Genomic DNA, 25,185 nt, shown 5'->3' with positions numbered 1-25,185 from the left:
TCACCTCGGCTTTGTATCAGCGCGCGCCCGCCCGCCCGTTATATCTAAGCTCCGCTTATACTACCTGCCTGGGAAGAGAGCATTAGCAGATTACCACCAGCCCGACCTGACACAAAACCCCGCGCCCGCACCACATCTCCCTACAGAGTGAATCCTCCTCCCGCTCAGTCACCCCACGGTGCTTCCCTGTAAGGGCCGCCGGTCGGGCCAGGAGTTGGCTTCAGAATAGACGGACAGCCCGTATTGTAGACAGGAGGCAGCTCTGCTGTAGACAAGGTGGTGGCTCTTAGAAGAGCCTTTGCTTGTATAGACGGATGGGGTGGGAGCGGCGCTCACTTGCTCTTGCTGGGCTTGCTGCTCTCGGTCTTCTTGGGCAGCAGCACGGCCTGGATGTTGGGCAGGACGCCTCCCTGGGCGATGGTCACGCCACCCAGCAGTTTGTTCAGCTCCTCGTCATTGCGCACGGCCAGCTGCAGGTGACGGGGGATGATGCGGGTCTTCTTGTTGTCCCGTGCAGCATTACCAGCCAACTCCAGGATCTCAGCGGTCAGATACTCCAGTACGGCCGCCAGGTAGACGGGAGCACCAGCACCAACCCTCTCGGCGTAGTTGCCCTTGCGGAGAAGCCTGTGCACACGACCGACGGGGAACTGAAGTCCCGCCCGGGATGAGCGGGTCTTGGCCTTAGCACGAGCTTTGCCTCCTTGCTTGCCGCGTCCAGACATGGTTCGTGGATCGTCAGTTACTGTAATGGAACACAGAATATCCTGCCCTGTACCGGCTCCTCCTGCCTTATATATATAGTTCTGCCCCGCCCTCCTGCAACTCTCATTGGACACATCTCAAGCCGCCAATAGAGGCCAGATTTGTGGAACCACCAATCCGCTTCAGCAGGCGGGGCTTGCAAAAGTCACATGGTTTGCTGGTCCAGTAGAACAGCGCACAGACAGCGGCGCTCATTTGCATAGCCCGCCTATAAATAGGGCTGCGCTGGGAGGAGCACAGACATTACTTTCTCTCATTCTCGTGTGAAAGAGATCTCCGTGTTATACCATGCCTGATCCCGCCAAGTCTGCCCCAGCGCCCAAGAAGGGCTCCAAGAAAGCCGTGACCAAGGCCCAGAAGAAGGACGGCAAGAAGCGTAAGAGGGCCAGGAAGGAGAGCTATGCCATCTACGTGTACAAGGTGCTGAAGCAGGTCCACCCCGACACCGGTATCTCCTCCAAGGCCATGGTCGTCATGAATTCCTTCGTCAACGACATCTTCGAGCGCATCGCAGGAGAAGCCTCCCGCCTGGCTCACTACAACAAGCGCTCCACCATCACCTCCCGGGAGATCCAGACCGCCGTGCGCCTGCTGCTGCCCGGAGAGTTGGCCAAGCACGCCGTGTCCGAGGGCACCAAGGCCGTCACCAAGTACACCAGCGCCAAGTAATCGGCTCCATCACCTGCTCTGTACTATCACCCCAAAGGCTCTTCTAAGAGCCCCCCACACCTTCCACACTAGAGCTGCTGAGCCCTCCATTTCTGGCTTCTTGCTGCTGCTGCTGCTGCTGCTGCAGCACGTGTTTCTACCCAGAACCTATCTTTCCAGCTATTTTCTTGTACTTGCTAGACTTACTATACACCCAAAGAGAAGCTCTAATCTCCGGCTTGCTACATTGACATCTCTACGAGGTGCAGTGCTCTCTGCACGCACCTGCGATTGGAGGGTTAAACTAAGCTGCTACTTATCGGCCCGAGCTGCCGGCACGGGGGTTACACTGCAGAGCCGCAGTAGGACTACTTCTAGGGACCTGTTCACAAAGCTTAGATTCCGAAGGTTTGGACCGTTTTCTTCTTCTACTCTCTCCAGTATTCCAGCAGTGATGACATTACAGCCTACAGGAGGCGTCTGCAGCCCCAGACCTACAAGGCAGAGGAGAGGTGGGTGGCGGGGACAGCTCTGTTCTCAGGAGGATGTGGCGGCTCTGAGAAGAGCCTTTGGGTTATGAAGTAGAGAGTCGGGGAGCGGCGGAATTAGCCTCCGAAGCCGTAGAGAGTGCGGCCCTGACGCTTGAGCGCGTACACCACGTCCATGGCGGTGACGGTCTTCCTCTTGGCGTGCTCGGTGTAGGTGACGGCGTCACGGATGACGTTCTCCAGGAAGACTTTCAGGACACCGCGAGTTTCCTCATAGATGAGACCGGAGATGCGCTTGACGCCTCCTCTGCGAGCCAGACGGCGGATGGCAGGCTTGGTGATGCCCTGGATGTTATCCCGGAGCACCTTCCTGTGCCGCTTGGCACCGCCCTTGCCGAGACCTTTCCCTCCTTTACCGCGACCAGACATCTTCTGTGCTGCTGCTGCTGACAGACTAGAACAAGCGTCCCTCCGCACAGCCGCCTTTTTATATAGAGAGTGGTCGGACCAGAAGGAGAACCCTGCATTGATGACGTAATTCTTCGGCGTGACTCCTACAAGCCCCTCCTCTGTCTCGCGCTGATTGGCTGACATAAGACAATGGATCACTTTGAATTTCCCGCTCATTCTCCCATTGCCGAGGGTCAGCGGTCAGCGGCTCCTTCTAGCCGGCCTACTAGATAACATGCAGGGCGCTGTTCTCACTGCTCCAGACCTTCTTCTCTGTCAATAGGACTATTGCATTCCGGAGCCGCACCCCCTCCTCCCCGGATCTAATTCTTCTCCCGGCTGCGGGATCTCCTCTCTGCCCCCTATGGGCATCCTTGTGTAATCGCCGCGAGGCTGCAGTTATAGTGAACCCCGGGTGCGGGCTGTGCAGTTCCACGCTGATCCAGATGGGGGCGCGGGGAACAAACGGCACAGCTCGAAAGACCCTGTATATACGGATCCCAGCCAGCAGGTGGCGCACAGATACTACATAGGACGGTTACCGGGGCTCTAATTCTGTCGTTAGACGATCGTCTTTAACCCTTTCCCGGCAATGGCATTTTTTTTTTTTTTTTTTTGTTTCGTTTTTTACTCCCCTCCTTCTAAGCCCCATAACTTTTTTATTTCTCCGCTCCCAGAGCCATATGAGGTCTTAATTTTTGCGGGACAAATTTTTCTTCCTGATGCCACCATTAATTATTCTATATAATGTACTGGGAAGCAGGAAAAACCATCAGAATGGGGTGGATTTGAAGAAAAAAATGCATTTCTGCGACATTCTTACAGGCTTTGGTTTTACGGCGTTCACTGTGCAGCCAAAATGACATGTCCCCTGTATTCTGTGTTTCGGTACGGTTCCAGGGATACCACATTTCTATGGTTTTATTTAAATTTCGACCCCTTAAAAAAAATTCCAAAACTGTTTTGTTTTGTTTTTTTCTAAAAGTCGCCATATTCCGACAGCCGTAACTTTTTTATACGTCCGTGTACAGAGATGTGTATGGCGTCTTTTTTTGCGGGGTCGGGTGTACTCTTTAGTTCTACCATTTTCGGGAAATGTTATTGCTTTGATCACTTTTTATTCCAATTTATATCAGAATCAAAACACTGAAAAAAAAAAAAAAAACGGCACTTTGGCACTTTTGACTATTTTTCCCGCTACAGCGTTTACCGAACAGGAAAGATATTTTTATAGATTTTTAGAGCGGGCAATTTTGGACGCGGGGATACCTAACATGTATGTGTTTCACAGTTTTTAACTACTTTTATATGTGTTCTAGGGAAAGGGGAGTGATTTGAATTTGTAATTCTTTTTATGTTTTATTATTATTATTTTATTTTTATTTTAACTTTATTTATTTGATTTTTTTTCCCATTTATTAGACCCCCTACGGGCGTTGAACCCCAGGGGGTCTGATCACTAATGCATTGCAATGCTAAAGCAAAAAATCATCCTTTCTTTTGCAGGCTGCATAGACCAGCCTGCAAAAGAGAGCATTTGCAGACAAGCCTGGGAGCCTTGTAAAGGCTCCCGGCTGTCATGCCAACGTGACGTCGGCCCTGGAGCATGCTCCAGGAGCAGGCGACCACCGGCAAAATGGCGGCGCCCATGCGTCGCCGGAAAAATGGCGCCTCCGGCGCCTTTGACCGTGGCGCCGCAGGGGTTAATGCCTTAAAGCAGTAGACACCCGGCGGCTATGGCGGCCGCCCGGCTCCCGAGCGGTCGCCATAGTTACAGACCCGACATGCGCCGTACTATTACGGCGCATGTCGGGAAGGGGTTAAAAAGGCCATTCTACTCCCACCTTCCAGTCTCTTCTTCTCCTCTTTGCTGTTTCTGTCAAAATCTGTTTATTGCAGTATGCAAATCCCGCTCATGGAACTCAGGGGGATTGCCCCTCTTGCTCCGAGCACCCCCACGTCATAACCTCTCGCCGCCCCTTAGTTCTTAATTCTCTTCACGCCCCTCTTCATATTCATCTCCTGACACTCTGCCTTGCGTACTCATCCGACGCTGTGCTACACGCCCCATGAAGAGGGGCATGAACAGAATGAACTAAAAGGAGCTTGTGCTGTTGTTAGGACTAAGGGAAAACAGATGATGAATAATAATAGAATAATACATTTTATTTTTATAGTGCCAACGTATTCTGCAGCGCTGTACAACTTGTAGGGTTCAAATACAGAGAGAAAAATGCATTACAAAGAAATAGTCACGTCACACAATGGGACTGAGGGCCCTGCTCGCAAGAGCTTACAATCTGTGAGGTAAAGGGGGTGGCACAAGAGGTAGCAGGGGCGGCATTGCTTATACAGGGGTCAGACAATATTGTAATAGTGGTGACTGTCTTTACACAAACATAAACCTGTAGGAGCCGTCACCGTCACTGCCTATATCTCCTCCGGCTTTACAGCTCAGGTTTACGTACAGAAGGTGTCATCTGCAGAATAAGGGGAGAAAAAAAAAAAAAAAAAAGAAAAGGCAAAATAGTGCAGTATGCTGCTACGTCGTCTCGCCTGGTACGGCGCCCCGCGCCTTATGCTGCACCCCTCTACATTTTACACAGACCTGTTCCGCACCACATAATGCCGTCCCCAAAGACTGATGACCATTAGGCCAATACCGATTGGATTATTCCAACAGGCAATGGCTGACAGGCAATGATATATTCCCCAATTGCTCCATCCTCCACCAGCCCTCCTGTTCGATTCTAGGTAATGCTGTACATCATATGCAGGAGCTGAATAACATCACCCAAAAGGATTGTGCACAGAACTACTTTAAATATAGGACAACTAGTGAACCCGAACTGTACCCTATGGCAGCGAGGGAGCCCTCTCGGCCCTCCTGAATACAGCAGAACAGTCCCAAATTCCAGGTGCTGTCTCGCAGTCCTTTGGCGGTGGCTCCCAAATAACCTGCATATCACTTAAGAATGGCACTATATTATGCGGGGGCCCTCTGACGGGATGTTCTACTGACTGGGGCCCCTCCCTACAACATATTCTTGTTTGAAATGGTTATGGGTGCTGCAGCGGCATCTCATACACTTGAACAGGGTACAACTACAGTACCCACAACTGCGGTTGTAAGAACACAGCGAATAAGCAGCGCCCCACATTTAAACAATAATGGGATTTGCCTGCTCCGAGAAACAGTTGATCTGTGGGGTCCTAACAGTCTAAGGGATCAGTAGGGATTAGAGATGAGCCAACAGCGTTCCATCGAATTGGTATTCAGGCTGCTCAAGATATTCCATTCCAATTGAATACCACGCGGCAAACGCACTAAAAATTTGTATCCCCTCCCACCTTCCCTGGCGCTTTTTCTTTCTTTTTTTTTTTTTTTTTTTTTTTTTTTTTTTGCACCAATAACTGTGCAGGGGAGGTGGGACAGGAACTACGACAACCGCGGCATCGAAAAAAAAAAAAAAAAGTCAGAAAAAGTAATTGGCTGGCTGAATCAGGTGACCTCCGCTTCATATGAATGGGGGATTTCAGATTCGGTTCATATGAGACTGTGAACTATGTGACTGTGAGACAGGGATAGATATACTGTGGGAGGGGGAGGGGGCATGGCTAGCCGGCAACCAGAGCGGTCGCATCTGCTGTGAGCTCCTGACTTGGACACTTTCATCCGTTTCTTACCGGCGGTGATCTCAGCCATCCATACAGATAACAACCCCGAGGCTCTCCTCCAAGCCTCTGTCTGCTATTTTGGGGTGTTATTTCACACTTTTACAGCGCTCCTGAGGATATAAACTGTTGCGGCCTTCTGTCCCACAGGACCCGGCCGCCATCTTGTTTTTGGACTTACCTGCTGCCGACTTGTTCCAGCTCCCGGCGTAGTCCCTCGCAGCTCTGGACCGCTCATCCGACCCAGGAGAGGACCTCTGGCGCGTTCCAGCCACTTACTGCCTTCATCCAGCTCTCTTACTTTACCGGGCAGCTGATCATAGGAGTCACGACCGCCATTTTGTTTTTTTTGCGGCCTGCCTTCTTCTGGAGTCACCACGGCCTGCGGAGCGCAGGAGACATCTCCCGCGACATCACAGCTGCTTCTGGTTCTGGAGCAGCCTGGAGAGGAGGTATTTCGAGGTACGGAACCTCAGATTCTGGATCTCTTCTCCCAGACCCGGCAGCCATTTTGAGTAGGCCTCACTAGGATCCCTAGCCTAAAGTGTAAGGGCCGGCCCCTGATGTGACTTCTACGCAGAACCCAGATCCGGAAGAAGGGGTGTGACTTGCCGGACAGCTATCCGGCTGTGATTTGCGCCCAGCTCCAGACCTACCCATCTTGGAGCGCAGCCTGCCTCTCTGCATGAAGCAGCAGCTACAGACCAACTACACTGAGACGCCTGCAGCTGCCCTTCAGTTTAACCCACTCGTATCCTGACATGGAGGTGAGCCGAATCTGCATTTCTCCCTTCCCCTGGAGTTGGAAACAGTAGCAGGCCACATTAATCTGCACTTGAGGACCTATGATAAGATAAGATAATCCTTTAATAGTCCTACATTGGGGAAATTCCAGCATGTTACAGCAGCCTAGTAATACAGGATAATACACAGTAATATAATACAGACGCAGACACACATATGCTGAGAAGAGAAGATATACTAGGAGTCCATGGCAGCTAAGGAACGGAAGAGAAAGAAGGAAGACTTCATGGTCATCGTCATAGTCATTTAGTTGTCTGTGCGGAGTGTCTTCGCTTGGTCTGATGTAAATTATACAGCCCGGTCGCGGTTGGAAGGAAGGACCTGCGATAGCTTCTTCTCACACTTGGGGTGAAGCAGACGGTCACTTACAGTGCTGCCAAGTCCCATCAAGGTCCCATACATGGGGTGGGATTTCTTCTCCCGCATGGAGGTCACCACAGACAGTATCCTTCTGTCACCCACCACCTGTACTGGGTCCAGGGGGCTCCCCAGGACAGAGCTGGCCCTCCTGATCAGCCTGTCACGTCTGTTTCTGTCCCTGGTTGATGGACTGCACCCCCAGCAGGCCACACCGAAAAAGATGGCTGAGGCAACCACAGAGTTGAAGAAGGCCCTAAGAAGTGTCCCCTGGACTCCGAAGGCCCTCAGCCACCTGAGCAGGTAGAGTCTGCTGTGGCCCTTTCTGTGCAGCGCCTCCAGGTGATCAGCCCAGTCTAGTTTATTAGTGAGGAGCACGCCCAGGTACTTACAGGTCCTGACTATCTCAATACATATTCCCTGGATCTCCACCGGGGTCGGAGCACCTCTCCGTTTACTAAAGTCCACCACCATCTCCTTGGTCTTCCCAGCATTAATACTGAGCTGGTTCCGCTGGCACCATTCAACAAAGTCCAGGTTTAAGTCTCTGTATTCCCTATCGTCGCCATCAGTGATAAGGCCGACTATAGCAGAGTCATCGGAGGACTTCTGTAAGTAACAGCTGGATGAGTTGTGCCTGAAGTCAGCAGTGTACAGTGTGAAGAGAAATGGGGCAAGAACTGGACCTTGTGGTGCCCCCGTACTACAGATCACAGTGTCAGACACACAGTCCCGGGCTCTCACATACTGAGGGCGGGTTGTCAGGTAGTCTAGGGTCCAGTTGGACAGGTGATGGTCCACTCCACCAAGGTTCAGCTTTTCCCTCAGTAGCCCTTGCTGAATGGTGTTGAACGCACTGGAGAAGTCAAAGAACAATATTCTCACAGTGTTCCCGGGTTTCTCTAGGTGAGAGAGAACTCTATGAAGAAGGTGGATGATGGCGTCATCTACCCCAATGCCCGGCCGATAGGCAAACTGGAGGGGGTCCAGAGCGGAGCTCACTAGGGGGTGTAGGTGTGTCAGGACCAGTCTCTCTGGGACCTTCATCAGGTGAGATGTCAGTGCTACGGGTCGGTAGTCATTGTAGCCCACCGGGTTGGGTATCTTTGGGACTGGCACCACACAAGATGTTTTCCACAGTCGAGGTACCACTCCCAGCTTTAGACTCGTATTGTACATGTGTGTAATAATACCACACAGCTGGTCACTGCACATTTTAAGAACTCTTGCGCTTATACCATCAGGTCCTCCGGCCTTGTCTGCTTTAATAAACCCTTCTGCTACCCTCCTCCCCTATATCTCCTCTCCGGAAAGTTTTACATTCATATCCCATAAGTGGTGTCCCTGACCCTCGATATCTACGGTCCTCGGCTAGAGTTATTCTACATTCTTTCCGCACTCCCACACCTGGGCTTTCTTGCCCTCCCCTGCAGCCCCCTGCCGCCTTCTCTAACAGGGTCTCATCCGAACCTCCCCTGTGGATTAGTCGTAGCAGTTAAGATTGGGAAAGGCTGTCTTACCTACAGGAATATCATCCCCACTACTGCACTAAGAGACGTAGAACCCAATTATACCTGATACCTCGCTTGCAGAGGACGACTGTCTGCCTAGACGCTGAGATTGTCAACCTTACCTATTGATATTTGGGGACCTCTCCCCTCCCTGTACCTAAGTGAATCTCCAAGAACACTCTTGTCTATGTTGTCATTTAGACTGATGCTCTCTGTTTGCTAGATGTTATAGTCTTGACCTCGTCCCTCTCCCTCACTTATATTGCATCCATCAAGATGGTTAAACCAAATAAAGACAAAGGCACAGACCTCGCTGGTACTCCCAATCAAACTAAACTCCAAAGTGACTTGCAAAAGTATCTTAGAAAGAAAAATCGACAATCTCCCGCCGGATCGCTGAAAATGGCGCCTGACCACAATAGGGAGCCTGACACAGGTGATGACTCGGATGCTGAGAGTAATATTGACCAGGACCGCCTGGAGGATAGCACCTTCTTAAGAACATTTCTACAACAAGCTCTGTCAGCCGCCCTAGACCCAGTTCTTCAGCAACTTGAGGATATTAGAGCGGAACTTCATCATATAGACAGTCGAGTCTCTACTCTAGAAAGCGCATATCCTTCAATTAAATCTCATAATGACCTCACTACGTCTCAGCTGGCCCTGCACAAAGATTACATCGATTGTTCTCTTACTCTACTTCACCGCCCTCATCTCTTCTCTCTCCAGCAACCCTAAAAGGATTTTTGAAACTTTTCACTCCTTACTCACAGCCAAGGTGCAGACGCCATTCACAGTCCTTAGTGCTGATGACCTGGCCACGTATTTCCATGATAAAATTGATAAGATCCATCAGGAAATAACTGCCAAAGCCCCAGGTGGCATTGATCCCATCACCTACCATAGTACTGATCCCCTCACCAACCGCACTTCAGACTGTCTTTTCTCATCTTTTCAACCTGTTACAGAAGAGGAAGTCTCTCAGCTACTTTCTTCATCTCGCCCTACAACCTGCAGTAGTGACCCCTTCCCCTCGCACCTTCTCCAACCTCTGTCGCCTGCTGTCACGACTTGCCTTACTAAAATATTTAATCTCTCTCTCTCTCTCTCTCTCTCTCTCTCTCTCTCTCTCTCTCTCTCTCTCTCGGTCTCTCTCTCTCTCTCTCTCTCTCTCTCTCTCTCTTTCTCTTTCTCTTTCTCTTTCTCTTTCTCTTTCTCTTTCTCTTTCTCTCTCTCTCTCTCTCCATCCTCCTTCAAGCATGCTGTTATAACTCCGCTATTGGAAAAACCCCACCCTGTGCTGCTAACTATCGACCCATCTCTAACCCGCCCTTCATCTCTAAACTTTTGGAACGCCTGGTCTATTCTCGTTTAAACCGCTATCTCTCTGCTAACTCTCTGCTTGACCCCTTACAATCTCTGCACTCTACTGAAATGGCTCTCGCAAAAGTCTCCAATGATCTCCTAATGGCTAAATCCAATGGTGACTTCTCTCTTCTTATTCTTCTGGACCTCTCTGCAGCTTTTGACACTATTGATCATCATCTTCTCCTCCTCACTATGCTCCGCTCAGTCGGCCTCAACGCCACTGCGCTCTCCTGGTTCCCCTCTTATCTCTCAGACCGCACTTCCAGTGTATCATTTGCGGGCTCTGTTTCTTCCCCTCTTTCCCTTGCTGTTGGGGTTCCTCAGGGCTCGGTCCTAGGCCCCCTGCTCTTTTCTCTCTACACAGCCCCCATTGGACAAACCATCGCCAGATTTGGCTTCAGGTACCATCTTTATGCTGATGACACCCAATTATACACATCTTCCCGTGACATCACCCCTGCACTCATACAGAACACTAGTGACTGTCTTTCTGCTGTCTCTAATATCATGTCCTCGCTCTATCTGAAACTAAATCTCTCTAAGACTGAACTACTACTGTTTCCACCATCTAACAGATCTGTCCCTGATATATCCATTGCAGTGTCAGGCCTTACTATAACTCCTAGGCAGCATGCCTGCTGCCTCGGGGTCATGTTTGACGCAGACCTTTCCTTCACCCCGCATATTGAATCACTCGCACGTTCATGTCACCTCCTCCTCAAAAACATCTCCAGAATACGCCCTTTCCTCACCAGAGAAACACTAAAGACACTTATTGTCTCTCTGATTCATTCTCGCCTTGACTACTGTAACGCCTTACTAATCGGTCTTCCCCTCACTAAACTCTCCCCTCTACAATCTATTCTGAATGCAGCGGCCAGGCTCATCTATCAGGCTAGACACTACAGCGATGCCTCGGGTCTGTGCCAGTTGCTACACTGGCTGCCTATTCATTATAGAATAAAATATAAAGTTATCATCCTCCTCCACAAGGCTCTCCATAATGCCGCACCTCCCTACATTTCCTCCCTCATCTCCGTCTACTGCCCAACCCGTGCTCTCCGTTCACTCAATGGCCTAACACTTACATCCCCTATTATCAGAACCTCCCACGCTCGTATACAAGACTTCTCCCGAGCTGCATCACTTCTCTGGAATGCTCTACCCTGGACAATAAGATTAACTCCCAATTTCTACAGTTCCAAATGCAAACTAACGACACATCTTTTCAGACAGGCCTATCACAATTTCTAACGTAAACCCTTCCGTGCTATAATTAGAATCCCCAAAATTTAACCCTCCTCTGTCCCCGCTCCCACATTACCCCACATGATATGATGTCTTTTCCAGATAACTTTATTTGTCCAAGCTCCATCCACATGTTACAGGACACCACTAGTGATGGCTCATAAAGTTTTGTTTGTGTAATGACAGTAACCTCTATTACAAAAGTGTCTGACCCCTGTATAAGCAATGCCGCCCCTCCTACCTCTTGTGTCACCCCCCCTCTACCTCATAGATAGTAAGCTCTTGTGAGCAGGGCCCTCAGTCCCATTGTGTGAAATGACATTCTTTGTTATGTATCTGTCTGTATTTGAACCCTACAAAATGTACAGTGCTGCGGAATATGTTGGCGATATATAAATAAATTTATTATTATTATTATTATTATTATTATTATTATTGTTGTTGTTGTTGTTGTTGTTGTTGTTGTTGTTGTTGTTGTTGTTGTTGTTGTTGTTGTTGTTGTTATTATCAAAGAAAACCACAGTTGCTGCAAAACGTAAGACTTAAGTGGCTTTCTGAATCTTGTGCTAATGAGGCTTTGCAGTAAATTGCAATCCGAATGTCTGATCCTCAAGGAGTCTCTGGTGTGCCGGGAAATCAAGAGGATTAAAGCAGACAAGGTAGACTTGTACCGCCCGAGGTGCACCGCCGCAGGCATGACGCCGCCGATCGCCGGAGTGAAATCTGGCCCGCGGAAGTATTTTGAAAGTTGAAATTTTGACAAAGTGTCTACGGAAGTGGAAATTCTCTCAGGGGGAAGCTCCCCTCGGCCCTGCCCAGGAGGGTGAGCCCCAGCCCGGCCTGGCGTTCGCCGCAGGAAGGCCTCCCCGGGGGCTCCGATTTTTTTTCAAAGTGTCTGCGGAAGTGGAAGTTCTCTCAGGGGGAAGCTCCCCTCGGACCCTGCCCAGGAGGGTGAGCCCCGGCCCGACTTGCCTCCCCTAGGCCCGCCCGGTCCGGAACCCGGTTCTCCCTGCAGACCTCGCCTCGGGGCAACCCTCCAACTCCACATCTCCCGGCACTTTCCGCCGGAGTCAAAAACAGCACTACCTCTTCCTTCCGCTGGCCCTCAAGAGTCCTCACCGCTCCCCCAGGCAGGCTTCCACGGGAGGCGGATCGGACCCCACCATTAAGCCCCCTGACAAACAGCCGTCCCTGGAACTCTCTCCGGGCCCGACTATTAAGCCCCACCGCCGACCCTCCGGGGCCGACTATTAAGCCCACTGCCAGAGATAGCACTCATGGTAATCTCTCTGGGCCCGACTATTAAGCCCAACCGTGACTTATGCCGGGAAATGTGACTTATGCCGGGAAATGTGACTTATGCTGGCAAATGTGACTTATGCTGGCAAATGTGACTTATGCTGGCAAATGTGACTTGTCCGCCCAACCGTGACTTATGCTGGCAAATGTGACTTGTCCGCCCAACTGTGACTTATGCCGGCAAATGTGACTTGTCCGCCCAACCGTGACTTATGCCTGGAAATGTGACTTGTCCGCCCTGTGCCTGGGCTTCCATGTATTGGATATCTCTGTCATGGTACGATAACCTTACATACAATTGCTATCTTTTAGAAACCCGAGACGGATGAAGAAGAACTGATTGTGCCGAATCCTGATGACATCACCCTTGCCTAAGGCGACCACTATTCTTCATTTTTCCCCCACATTTAAACAATAATGGGATTTGCCTGCTCCGAGAAACAGTTGATCTGTGGGGTCCTAACAGTCTAAGGGATCAGTAGGGATTAGAGATGAGCCAACAGCGTTCCATCGAATTGGTATTCAGGCTGCTCAAGATATTCCATTCCAATTGAATACCACGCGGCAAACGCACTAAATATTTGTATCCCCTCCCACCTTCCCTGGCGCTTTTTCTTTCTTTCTTTCTTTTTTTTTTTTTGCACCAATAACTGTGCAGGGGAGGTGGGACAGGAACTACGACAACGGCGGCATCGAAAAAAAAAAAGTCAGAAAAAGTAATTGGCTGGCTGAATCAGGTGACCTCCGCTTCATATGAATGGGGGATTTCAGATTCGGTTCATATGAGACTGTGAACTATGTGACTGTGAGACAGGGATAGATATACTGTGGGAGGGGGAGGGGGCATGGCTAGCCGGCAACCAGAGCGGTCGCGTCTGCTGTGAGCTCCTGACTTGGACACTTTCATCCGTTTCTTACCGGCGGTGATCTCAGCCATCCATACAGATAACAACCCCGAGGCTCTCCTCCAAGCCTCTGTCTGCTATTTTGGGGTGTTATTTCACACTTTTACAGCGCTCCTGAGGATATAAACTGTTGCGGCCTTCTGTCCCACAGGACCCGGCCGCCATCTTGTTTTTGGACTTACCTGCTGCCGACTTGTTCCAGCTCCCGGCGTAGTCCCTCGCAGCTCTGGACCGCTCATCCGACCCAGGAGAGGACCTCTGGCGCGTTCCAGCCACTTACTGCCTTCATCCAGCTCTCTTACTTTACCGGGCAGCTGATCATAGGAGTCACGACCGCCATTTTGTTTTTTTTGCGGCCTGCCTTCTTCTGGAGTCACCACGGCCTGCGGAGCGCAGGAGACATCTCCCGCGACATCACAGCTGCTTCTGGTTCTGGAGCAGCCTGGAGAGGAGGTATTTCGAGGTACGGAACCTCAGATTCTGGATCTCTTCTCCCAGACCCGGCAGCCATTTTGAGTAGGCCTCACTAGGATCCCTAGCCTAAAGTGTAAGGGCCGGCCCCTGATGTGACTTCTACGCAGAACCCAGATCCGGAAGAAGGGGTGTGACTTGCCGGACAGCTATCCGGCTGTGATTTGCGCCCAGCTCCAGACCTACCCATCTTGGAGCGCAGCCTGCCTCTCTGCATGAAGCAGCAGCTACAGACCAACTACACTGAGACGCCTGCAGCTGCCCTTCAGTTTAACCCACTCGTATCCTGACATGGAGGTGAGCCGAATCTGCATTTCTCCCTTCCCCTGGAGTTGGAAACAGTAGCAGGCCACATTAATCTGCACTTGAGGACCTATGATAAGATAAGATAATCCTTTAATAGTCCTACATTGGGGAAATTCCAGCATGTTACAGCAGCCTAGTAATACAGGATAATACACAGTAATATAATACAGACGCAGACACACATATGCTGAGAAGAGAAGATATACTAGGAGTCCATGGCAGCTAAGGAACGGAAGAGAAAGAAGGAAGACTTCATGGTCATCGTCATAGTCATTTAGTTGTCTGTGCGGAGTGTCTTCGCTTGGTCTGATGTAAATTATACAGCCCGGTCGCGGTTGGAAGGAAGGACCTGCGATAGCTTCTTCTCACACTTGGGGTGAAGCAGACGGTCACTTACAGTGCTGCCAAGTCCCATCAAGGTCCCATACATGGGGTGGGATTTGTTCTCCCGCATGGAGGTCACCACAGACAGTATCCTTCTGTCACCCACCACCTGTACTGGGTCCAGGGGGCTCCCCAGGACAGAGCTGGCCCTCCTGATCAGCCTGTCACGTCTGTTTCTGTCCCTGGTTGATGGACTGCACCCCCAGCAGGCCACACCGAAAAAGATGGCTGAGGCAACCACAGAGTTGAAGAAGGCCCTAAGAAGTGTCCCCTGGACTCCGAAGGCCCTCAGCCACCTGAGCAGGTAGAGTCTGCTGTGGCCCTTTCTGTGCAGCGCCTCCAGGTGATCAGCCCAGTCTAGTTTATTAGTGAGGAGCACGCCCAGGTACTTACAGGTCCTGACTATCTCAATACATATTCCCTGGATCTCCACCGGGGTCGGAGCACCTCTCCGTTTACTAAAGTCCACCACCATCTCCTTGGTCTTCCCAGCATTAATACTGAGCTGGTTCCGCTGGCACCATTCAACAAAGTCCAGGTTTAAGTCTCTGTATTCCCTATCGTCGCCATCAGTGATAAGGCCGACTATAGCAGAGTCATCGGAGGACTTCTGTAAGTAACAGCTGGATGAGTTGTGCCTGAAGTCAGCAGTGTACAGTGTGAAGAGAAATGGGGCAAGAACTGGACCTTGTGGTGCCCCCGTACTACAGATCACAGTGTCAGACACACAGTCCCGGGCTCTCACATACTGAGGGCGGGTTGTCAGGTAGTCTAGGGTCCAGTTGGACAGGTGATGGTCCACTCCACCAAGGTTCAGCTTTTCCCTCAGTAGCCCTTGCTGAATGGTGTTGAACGCACTGGAGAAGTCAAAGAACAATATTCTCACAGTGTTCCCGGGTTTCTCTAGGTGAGAGAGAACTCTATGAAGAAGGTGGATGATGGCGTCATCTACCCCAATGCCCGGCCGATAGGCAAACTGGAGGGGGTCCAGAGCGGAGCTCACTAGGGGGTGTAGGTGTGTCAGGACCAGTCTCTCTGGGACCTTCATCAGGTGAGATGTCAGTGCTACGGGTCGGTAGTCATTGTAGCCCACCGGGTTGGGTATCTTTGGGACTGGCACCACACAAGATGTTTTCCACAGTCGAGGTACCACTCCCAGCTTTAGACTCGTATTGTACATGTGTGTAATAATACCACACAGCTGGTCACTGCACATTTTAAGAACTCTTGCGCTTATACCATCAGGTCCTCCGGCCTTGTCTGCTTTAATAAACCCTTCTGCTACCCTCCTCCCCTATATCTCCTCTCCGGAAAGTTTTACATTCATATCCCATAAGTGGTGTCCCTGACCCTCGATATCTACGGTCCTCGGCTAGAGTTATTCTACATTCTTTCCGCACTCCCACACCTGGGCTTTCTTGCCCTCCCCTGCAGCCCCCTGCCGCCTTCTCTAACAGGGTCTCATCCGAACCTCCCCTGTGGATTAGTCGTAGCAGTTAAGATTGGGAAAGGCTGTCTTACCTACAGGAATATCATCCCCACTACTGCACTAAGAGACGTAGAACCCAATTATACCTGATACCTCGCTTGCAGAGGACGACTGTCTGCCTAGACGCTGAGATTGTCAACCTTACCTATTGATATTTGGGGACCTCTCCCCTCCCTGTACCTAAGTGAATCTCCAAGAACCCTCTTGTCTATGTTGTCATTTAGACTGATGCTCTCTGTTTGCTAGATGTTATAGTCTTGACCTCGTCCCTCTCCCTCACTTATATTGCATCCATCAAGATGGTTAAACCAAATAAAGACAAAGGCACAGACCTCGCTGGTACTCCCAATCAAACTAAACTCCAAAGTGACTTGCAAAAGTATCTTAGAAAGAAAAATCGACAATCTCCCGCCGGATCGCTGAAAATGGCGCCTGACCACAATAGGGAGCCTGACACAGGTGATGACTCGGATGCTGAGAGTAATATTGACCAGGACCGCCTGGAGGATAGCACCTTCTTAAGAACATTTCTACAACAAGCTCTGTCAGCCGCCCTAGACCCAGTTCTTCAGCAACTTGAGGATATTAGAGCGGAACTTCATCATATAGACAGTCGAGTCTCTACTCTAGAAAGCGCATATCCTTCAATTAAATCTCATAATGACCTCACTACGTCTCAGCTGGCCCTGCACAAAGATTACATCGATTGTTCTCTTACTCTACTTCACCGCCCTGATCCCCTCACCAACCGCACTTCAGACTGTCTTTTCTCATCTTTTCAACCTGTTACAGAAGAGGAAGTCTCTCAGCTACTTTCTTCATCTCGCCCTACAACCTGCAGTAGTGACCCCTTCCCCTCGCACCTTCTCCAACCTCTGTCGCCTGCTGTCACGACTTGCCTTACTAAAATATTTAATCTCTCTCTCTCTCTCTCTCTCTCTCTCTCTCTCTCTCTCTCTCTCTCTCTCTCTCTCTCTCTCTCTCTCTCTCTCTCTCTCTCTCTCTCTCTCTCTCTCTCTCTCTCTCTCTCTCTCTCTCTCTCTCTCTCTCTCTCTCTCTCTCTCTCTCTCTTTCTCTTTCTCTTTCTCTTTCTCTTTCTCTCTCTCTCCATCCTCCTTCAAGCATGCTGTTATAACTCCGCTATTGGAAAAACCCCACCCTGTGCTGCTAACTATCGACCCATCTCTAACCCGCCCTTCATCTCTAAACTTTTGGAACGCCTGGTCTATTCTCGTTTAAACCGCTATCTCTCTGCTAACTCTCTGCTTGACCCCTTACAATCTCTGCACTCTACTGAAATGGCTCTCGCAAAAGTCTCCAATGATCTCCTAATGGCTAAATCCAATGGTGACTTCTCTCTTCTTATTCTTCTGGACCTCTCTGCAGCTTTTGACACTATTGATCATCATCTTCTCCTCCTCACTATGCTCCGCTCAGTCGGCCTCAACGCCACTGCGCTCTCCTGGTTCCCCTCTTATCTCTGACATCACCCCCTGCACTCATACAGAACACTAGTGACTGTCTTTCTGCTGTCTCTAATATCATGTCCTCGCTCTATCTGAAACTAAATCTCTCTAAGACTGAACTACTACTGTTTCCACCATCTAACAGATCTGTCCCTGATATATCCATTGCAGTGTCAGGCCTTACTATAACTCCTAGGCAGCATGCCTGCTGCCTCGGGGTCATGTTTGACGCAGACCTTTCCTTCACCCCGCATATTGAATCACTCGCACGTTCATGTCACCTCCTCCTCAAAAACATCTCCAGAATACGCCCTTTCCTCACCAGAGAAACACTAAAGACACTTATTGTCTCTCTGATTCATTCTCGCCTTGACTACTGTAACGCCTTACTAATCGGTCTTCCCCTCACTAAACTCTCCCCTCTACAATCTATTCTGAATGCAGCGGCCAGGCTCATCTATCAGGCTAGACACTACAGCGATGCCTCGGGTCTGTGCCAGTTGCTACACTGGCTGCCTATTCATTATAGAATAAAATATAAAGTTATCATCCTCCTCCACAAGGCTCTCCATAATGCCGCACCTCCCTACATTTCCTCCCTCATCTCCGTCTACTGCCCAACCCGTGCTCTCCGTTCACTCAATGGCCTAACACTTACATCCCCTATTATCAGAACCTCCCACGCTCGTATACAAGACTTCTCCCGAGCTGCATCACTTCTCTGGAATGCTCTACCCTGGACAATAAGATTAACTCCCAATTTCTACAGTTCCAAATGCAAACTAACGACACATCTTTTCAGACAGGCCTATCACAATTTCTAACGTAAACCCTTCCATGCTATAATTAGAATCCCCAAAATTTAACCCTCCTCTGTCCCCGCTCCCACATTACCCCACATGATATGATGTCTTTTCCAGATAACTTTATTTGTCCAAGCTCCATCCACATGTTACAGGACACCACTAGTGATGGCTCATAAAGTTTTGTTTGTGTAATGACAGTAACCTCTATTACAAAAGTGTCTGACCCCTGTATAAGCAATGCCGCCCCTCCTACCTCTTGTGTCACCCCCCCTCTACCTCATAGATAGTAAGCTCTTGTGAGCAGGGCCCTCAGTCCCATTGTGTGAAATGACGTTCTTTGTTATGTATCTGTCTGTATTTGAACCCTACAAAATGTACAGTGCTGCGGAATATGTTGGCGATATATAAATAAATTTATTATTATTATTATTATTATTATTATTATTATTATTGTTGTTGTTGTTGTTGTTGTTGTTGTTGTTGTTGTTGTTGTTGTTGTTGTTGTTGTTGTTGTTGTTGTTGTTGTTATTATTATTATCAAAGAAAACCACAGTTGCTGCAAAACGTAAGACTTAAGTGGCTTTCTGAATCTTGTGCTAATGAGGCTTTGCAGTAAATTGCAATCCGAATGTCTGATCCTCAAGGAGTCTCTGGTGTGCCGGGAAATCAAGAGGATTAAAGCAGACAAGGTAGACTTGTACCGCCCGAGGTGCACCGCCGCAGGCATGACGCCGCCGATCGCCGGAGTGAAATCTGGCCCGCGGAAGTATTTTGAAAGTTGAAATTTTGACAAAGTGTCTACGGAAGTGGAAATTCTCTCAGGGGGAAGCTCCCCTCGGCCCTGCCCAGGAGGGTGAGCCCCATCCCGGTCTGGCGCTCGCTGCAGGAAGGCCTCCTCGGGGGCTCCGATTTTTTTTCAAAGTGTCTGCGGAAGTGGAAGTTCTCTCAGGGGGAAGCTCCCCTCGGACCCTGCCCAGGAGGGTGAGCCCCGGCCCGACTTGCCTCCCCTAGGCCCGCCCGGTCCGGAACCCGGTTCTCCCTGCAGACCTCGCCTCGGGGCAACCCTCCAACTCCACATCTCCCGGCACTTTCCGCCGGAGTCAAAAACAGCACTACCTCTTCCTTCCGCTGGCCCTCGAGAGTCCTCACCGCTCCCCCAGGCAGGCTTCCACGGGAGGCGGATCGGACCCCACCATTAAGCCCCCTGACAAACAGCCATCCCTGGAACTCTCTCCGGGCCCGACTATTAAGCCCCACCGCCGACCCTCCGGGGCCGACTATTAAGCCCACTGCCAGAGATAGCACTCATGGTAATCTCTCTGGGCCCGACTATTAAGCCCAACCGTGACTTATGCCGGGAAATGTGACTTATGCCGGGAAATGTGACTTATGCCGGCAAATGTGACTTATGCTGGCAAATGTGACTTATGCTGGCAAATGTGACTTATGCTGGCAAATGTGACTTATGCTGGCAAATGTGACTTATGCTGGCAAATGTGACTTATGCTGGCAAATGTGACTTATGCTGGCAAATGTGACTTATGCTGGCAAATGTGACTTATGCTGGCAAATGTGACTTATGCTGGCAAATGTGACTTGTCCGCCCAACCGTGACTTATGCTGGCAAATGTGACTTGTCCGCCCAACTGTGACTTATGCTGGCAAATGTGACTTGTCCGCCCAACCGTGACTTATGCTGGCAAATGTGACTTGTCCGCCCAACTGTGACTTATGCCGGCAAATGTGACTTGTCCGCCCAACCGTGACTTATGCCTGGAAATGTGACTTGTCCGCCCAACCGTGACTTATGCCTGGAAATGTGACTTGTCCGCCCTGTGCCTGGGCTTCCATGTATTGGATATCTCTGTCATGGTACGATAACCTTACATACAATTGCTATCTTTTAGAAACCCGAGACGGATGAAGAAGAACTGATTGCGCCGAATCCTGATGACATCACCCTTGCCTAAGGCGACCACTATTCTTCATTTTTCGTGGGCTAGTTATAAAATCCTACGAGGAGAGAGGACTATGTATTTGGCTTGCCTGTGTCAATGGCTGCTCCGGTCATAAATCTTTATCTGTCATGATTTCTAAAGATTGCCTTATTGCCTGGTAGGCACAGCTCAGGTTATAACACTTTTGCAGTCCTGACTTCTCCACCTTCATTTCCTCTTTAGCTCCCAGGAGGTATCCGTTTCCTTTACATAGACTTAAGTAAGGTGGAGCGAGGGGTCGCTATTAGAGATGAGCGAACACTAAAATGTTCGAGGTTCGAAATCCGATTCGAACAGCCGCTCACTGTTCGAGTGTTCGAACGGGTTTCAAACCCCATTATAGGCTATGGGGAACATATACTCGTTAAGGGGGAAACCCAAATCCGTGTCTGGAGGGTCACCAAGTCCACTATGACACCCCAGGAAATGATACCAACACCTTGAAATGACACTGGGACAGCATGTCTAGGGGCATAAAAGTCACTTTATTTCATGGAAATCCCTGTCAGCTTGCGGTTTTCGCAAGCTAACTTTTTCCCATAGGAATGCATTGGACAGCGCTGATTGGTCGAATTCCGTATTCCATTCAGGTCCGACCTTAGACTCCGCCTCCTTCGGCAGAGCCAGCACTGATTGGCCGAAGGCTGGCCAATGCATTCCTATGGGTATGCAGAGACTCAGCTGTGTTGAGCCAGTTCTGCTCAACTACACCGTGTGCTGGTCAGCCCATCAGATGTAACAGAGCCGAGGGTGCACTAGAACCCTTGTGCACACTCAGCTCACGCTAATAGAATGCATTGGCCAGCGCTGATTGGCCAATGCATTCTATAAGCCTGATGAAGCAGAGCTGAATGTGTGTGCTTAGCTCAACTACTCCACCAGCGTAGTTGAGCTAAGCACACACATTCAGCTCTACTTCATCAGGCTAATAGAATGCATTGGCCAGCGCAGATTGGCCAGAGTACGGAATTCGACCAATCAGCGCTGGCTCTGCTGGAGGAGGCGGAGTCTAAGGTCGGACCAGAATGGAGACTGGTGTGGAGTGATCTTAGACTCCTCCTCCTCCAGCAGAGCCAGCGCTGATTGGTCAAATTCCGTACTCTGGCCAATCAGCGCTGTCCAATGCATTCCTATGGGAAAAGGTTTATCTCACAAAAATCACAATTACACACCCGATAGAGCCCCAAAAAGTTATTTTTAATAACATTCCTACCTAAATAAAGGTTATCCCTAGCTATCCCTGCCTGTACAGCTATCCCTGTCTCTTACTCACACAGTTCACATTCTCATATGACCCGGATTTGAAATCCACTATTCGTCTAAAATGGAGGTCACCTGATTTCGGCAGCCAATGACTTTTTCCGATTTTTTTCAATGCCCCCGTTGTCGTAGTTCCTGTCCCACCTCCCCTGCGCTGTTATTGGTGCAAAAAAATGCGCCAGGGAAGGTGGGAGGGGAATCAATTTTTTTTGGAGTTTGCCACGTGATGTTCGATTCGAATCGAACACATCGAACAGCCTGATATCCGATCGAACATGTGTTCGATAGAACACTGTTCGCTCATCTCTAGTCGCTATGACTGTTCTAGTTCTAGTACAAGCCTCACATAAATGACAGTACAGTGCGTTCTGCTAATCTGACACCCAGTAGCCCTGAAGTCTGGATGGTCTAGGGTAACAGAATATACCTGATGGCGTGTTTCGGGATAGGCATAGGGAAAGTCAGACTCTTCAGATGAGCAACTTGGCTTATAACCACTAGTCTGCTGCCATGTTGGAATTGGTGCCTGGCCCCGGGGCTCTTGCTGTCCACATTGGCTTATCTGTCTATTGGTGATGGTATGAACTATGTAGAGAATATCACATATCCTAAGGAGTATCACAGAATACAGCCCATACCATTGAATCCTCCTGCACCATGTGATGGTACCCAACAGCCCTGCCACTGCGAATGATACATCCTGTCACTCAGGGCCGCCATCAGGAATTTTGGGGCCCCATAAAGCCTAAGTGTCTGCCCCCCCCCCCCTGCCATTTTTGCTTTGCGCGCCGCGAGAAATTTAGCCCCACCCACTGTTATGTTGACTCCGCCTACTCATTAATTTCCCATTTGCCCGCACACTGTATAATCCTCCTACAGTCACCCGTAAATTATATGTCCCCCTCCGTCTCTCCCCTAGCTTCATATACACCCTTCATCTGCCCTCAGATTCATGTCCCCTCCATCTCTGCCCCCAGATTCATGTCCCCTCCATCTCTGCCCCCAGATTCATGTCCCCTCCATCTCTGCCCCCCGATTCATGTCCCCACATTTCTGCCCACAGATTCATGTCCCTCCATCTCTGCCCCCAGATTCATGTCCCCCCATCTCCATACCTCCCAACTTTTGAAGAGCTAAAAGAGGGACAAAATGTGTGGCGCGCTTAGCGCGCCGCAACAAATTTAGCCCCACCCACTTTTGTGTTGACTCCGCCCACTCATTAATTTGTCATGTGCCCACACACAGTATAATCCTCCTACAGTCACCCGTAAATTATATGTCCCCCCTCTATCTCTCCCCCAGTTTCATATACACCCTTCATCTGCCCCCAGTTTCATGTCCCCCTTCCATCTCTGCCCAGGGATTCATGTCCCCACATCTCTGCCCCCAGTTTCATGTCCCCTCCATCTCTGCCCCCAGATTCATGTCCCCCCAGATTCATGTCCCCTCTCCATCTCTGCCCCCAGATTCATGTCCCCATCTCTGCCCCCAGATTCATGTCCCCACAGTGTCATGCCGTCCCCTCCTTCATCTGCCCCAGTGTCATTCCGTCCTCTCTTTCATCTGTCCCCAGATTCATGTCCCCACAGTGTCATGCCGTCCTCTTCTTCATCTGCCCCCAGATTCACGTTCCACCTCCACATTAAACTTACCTTCTCCTCCGCTCCCTCGCCGCTCTCTGCGCGTCTCTCTCGTTGACACATGCGGCTGAAGGAAGGAGCTGACACGGGTCAGCTCCACGCTTCGCCGCTGGGTGTCTCTCTCGCTGACACATATGCGGCTGAGCCGGGTTCCGGCTCAGCCGCATATGTGTCACCGAGAGAGGCGGCAGCGGCGAAGTGAGGAGCTGACACCGGCTCAGCCGCATATGTGTCAGCGAGAGAGGCGGCAGCGGCGAAGTCAGGAGCTGACACAGGTCAGCTCCTCTCTTCAGCCGCATATGTGTCAGCGAGACAGGCGGCAGCGGCGAAGCGAGGAGCTGACCTGTGTCAGCTCCTCGCTTCAGCCGCGTATGTGCTCAACTCAGATCTGCGTCCTCTGGCCGGGCCCCTGACACCAGTAGCAGTAGTACTGGCCTATTGGCGGACCTGCTGTCACTGTTTTATGTCCACTAGTTTCAGGGCATGTCTGGCTGAGTAGGGGCAGAGGTGGGAGCTGTGACCACATGTGGCACAATAAGATAGACAGGAGCAAAGATCATATCTGTCTGAATATGGAAATAAAATCAATCAGACCTTTTTCTAGCCTGGCAGAGGTTGTCAGCAGGATGTAGTTCTATCGATCTACAGGCTAATAAGCCGCCCCTCCGATCCATCTAATCATACATCTTTTGTGAATACGCCATAACTCCCGGGAATAAAACATATCGGTGTAATGTGCCTAACAAGAGATCCCAAATGCTTTGAGAAGTCGGGGTACGCCAGACCTGCAGCTTCAATGATACTCCATTCCCAGATGCAACCCTTGGGGACACTTGGCCAATATCCAGCATATTTTAGGGTTCCTACATAGTTAGGGTTTCTGGATCATCTGCTGGCGTCTGGATGGTCATAAAAACATAAATATGGCGGAAATGTCATTGATGTCATCATATTTTATTTCCAGTTTTTGGGCAGTCACGCTTTCACACTGACACCTGGAGCTGCTACTTCTGACTGCAATCCCCACACAACGACTTGCTGTATGGCCGTGTGTCTATCTGTAATGTGTCTTACTGTGCTGTTGGTTGTGGATTGTAATTGCCATACAGATCGCACAGGGTCTAAACTGACACATTGAAGCAAAGACAAACTTTTCAATAGTTCATGATGGTAGTGATTGTCAGGTTTGGATCACTATCACCTTGTATGCATCCCATCCTATATAATACGTGTAACTGCAGGAGACTGAAATCACCTCCAGCCATCATCCCATCCTACACGCCTCTGTGCAGACAGCTGTATATACACAATGTCCCCGCTTTTCTATTCTGCCCGGTGTATAGACATTGCTGCAGGGCAGAGCCCCATGAGAAGCGGCCCCCCTGTCTGCAGTATATATACATATATATATATATATATATATATATATATATATATATATATATATATATATATATGTATCTATCTGATGTGAGGACAGGGAGCCGGCAGTGAGCGGAGCCGCCGCCTGTGTTACCCTCCCCGGCTCTCAGCAGCTCCAGCTTGTCCCCGCATCGTACAATCAGCTTCCTGTAGCATAGAGCTTGTGGTAAAGATCCCGGGGATGGTGACAAGCGCCGGGAATAGAAGGGGGCAGCTCCCGCAGCGGTTTCATCTTCCTGCATAGATAGTGATGGACAGATGTGGGGGTGCTATGGCGGAAATCCCGGGGCCTCCTCTCCGCACCACCCCCGCACCTCCGCCAGTGACGGCCAGGGACTGTTAGGGAGGATGTCGGGGAGTGGGGAGACACGAAGAATGGAAGCTCTCCTGTCCGGTTCTAGCCGGTAATGGGCTCTGATCCCGGGC

The 25,185-nt window shown here is 50.1% G+C and overlaps 2 protein-coding genes across 2 annotated transcripts; one reads left to right on the top strand and one right to left on the bottom strand.

The window, feature by feature from the left end:
• Positions 1-198: 198 nt before the first annotated feature.
• LOC142183452 (histone H2A type 2-B) lies at positions 199-776 on the bottom strand. Its single transcript, XM_075258542.1, has one exon. It carries the CDS (start codon positions 723-725, stop codon positions 333-335), a length of 393 nt encoding a protein of 130 aa, XP_075114643.1. The 5' UTR covers positions 726-776; the 3' UTR covers positions 199-332.
• Positions 777-1,023: 247 nt separating this feature from the next.
• On the top strand, positions 1,024-1,492 carry LOC142183453 (histone H2B type 1-O-like). The gene has a single exon (XM_075258543.1). It carries the CDS (start codon positions 1,054-1,056, stop codon positions 1,432-1,434), a length of 381 nt encoding a protein of 126 aa, XP_075114644.1. The 5' UTR covers positions 1,024-1,053; the 3' UTR covers positions 1,435-1,492.
• Positions 1,493-25,185: the final 23,693 nt, after the last annotated feature.

This window comes from Leptodactylus fuscus, chromosome 10 (genome assembly GCF_031893055.1).
Source record: "Leptodactylus fuscus isolate aLepFus1 chromosome 10, aLepFus1.hap2, whole genome shotgun sequence".
Taxonomy (NCBI): domain Eukaryota; kingdom Metazoa; phylum Chordata; class Amphibia; order Anura; family Leptodactylidae; genus Leptodactylus; species Leptodactylus fuscus.
Note: the sequence above shows the minus strand (reverse complement) of the source record. Positions and strands in the feature narration are given on the sequence as shown.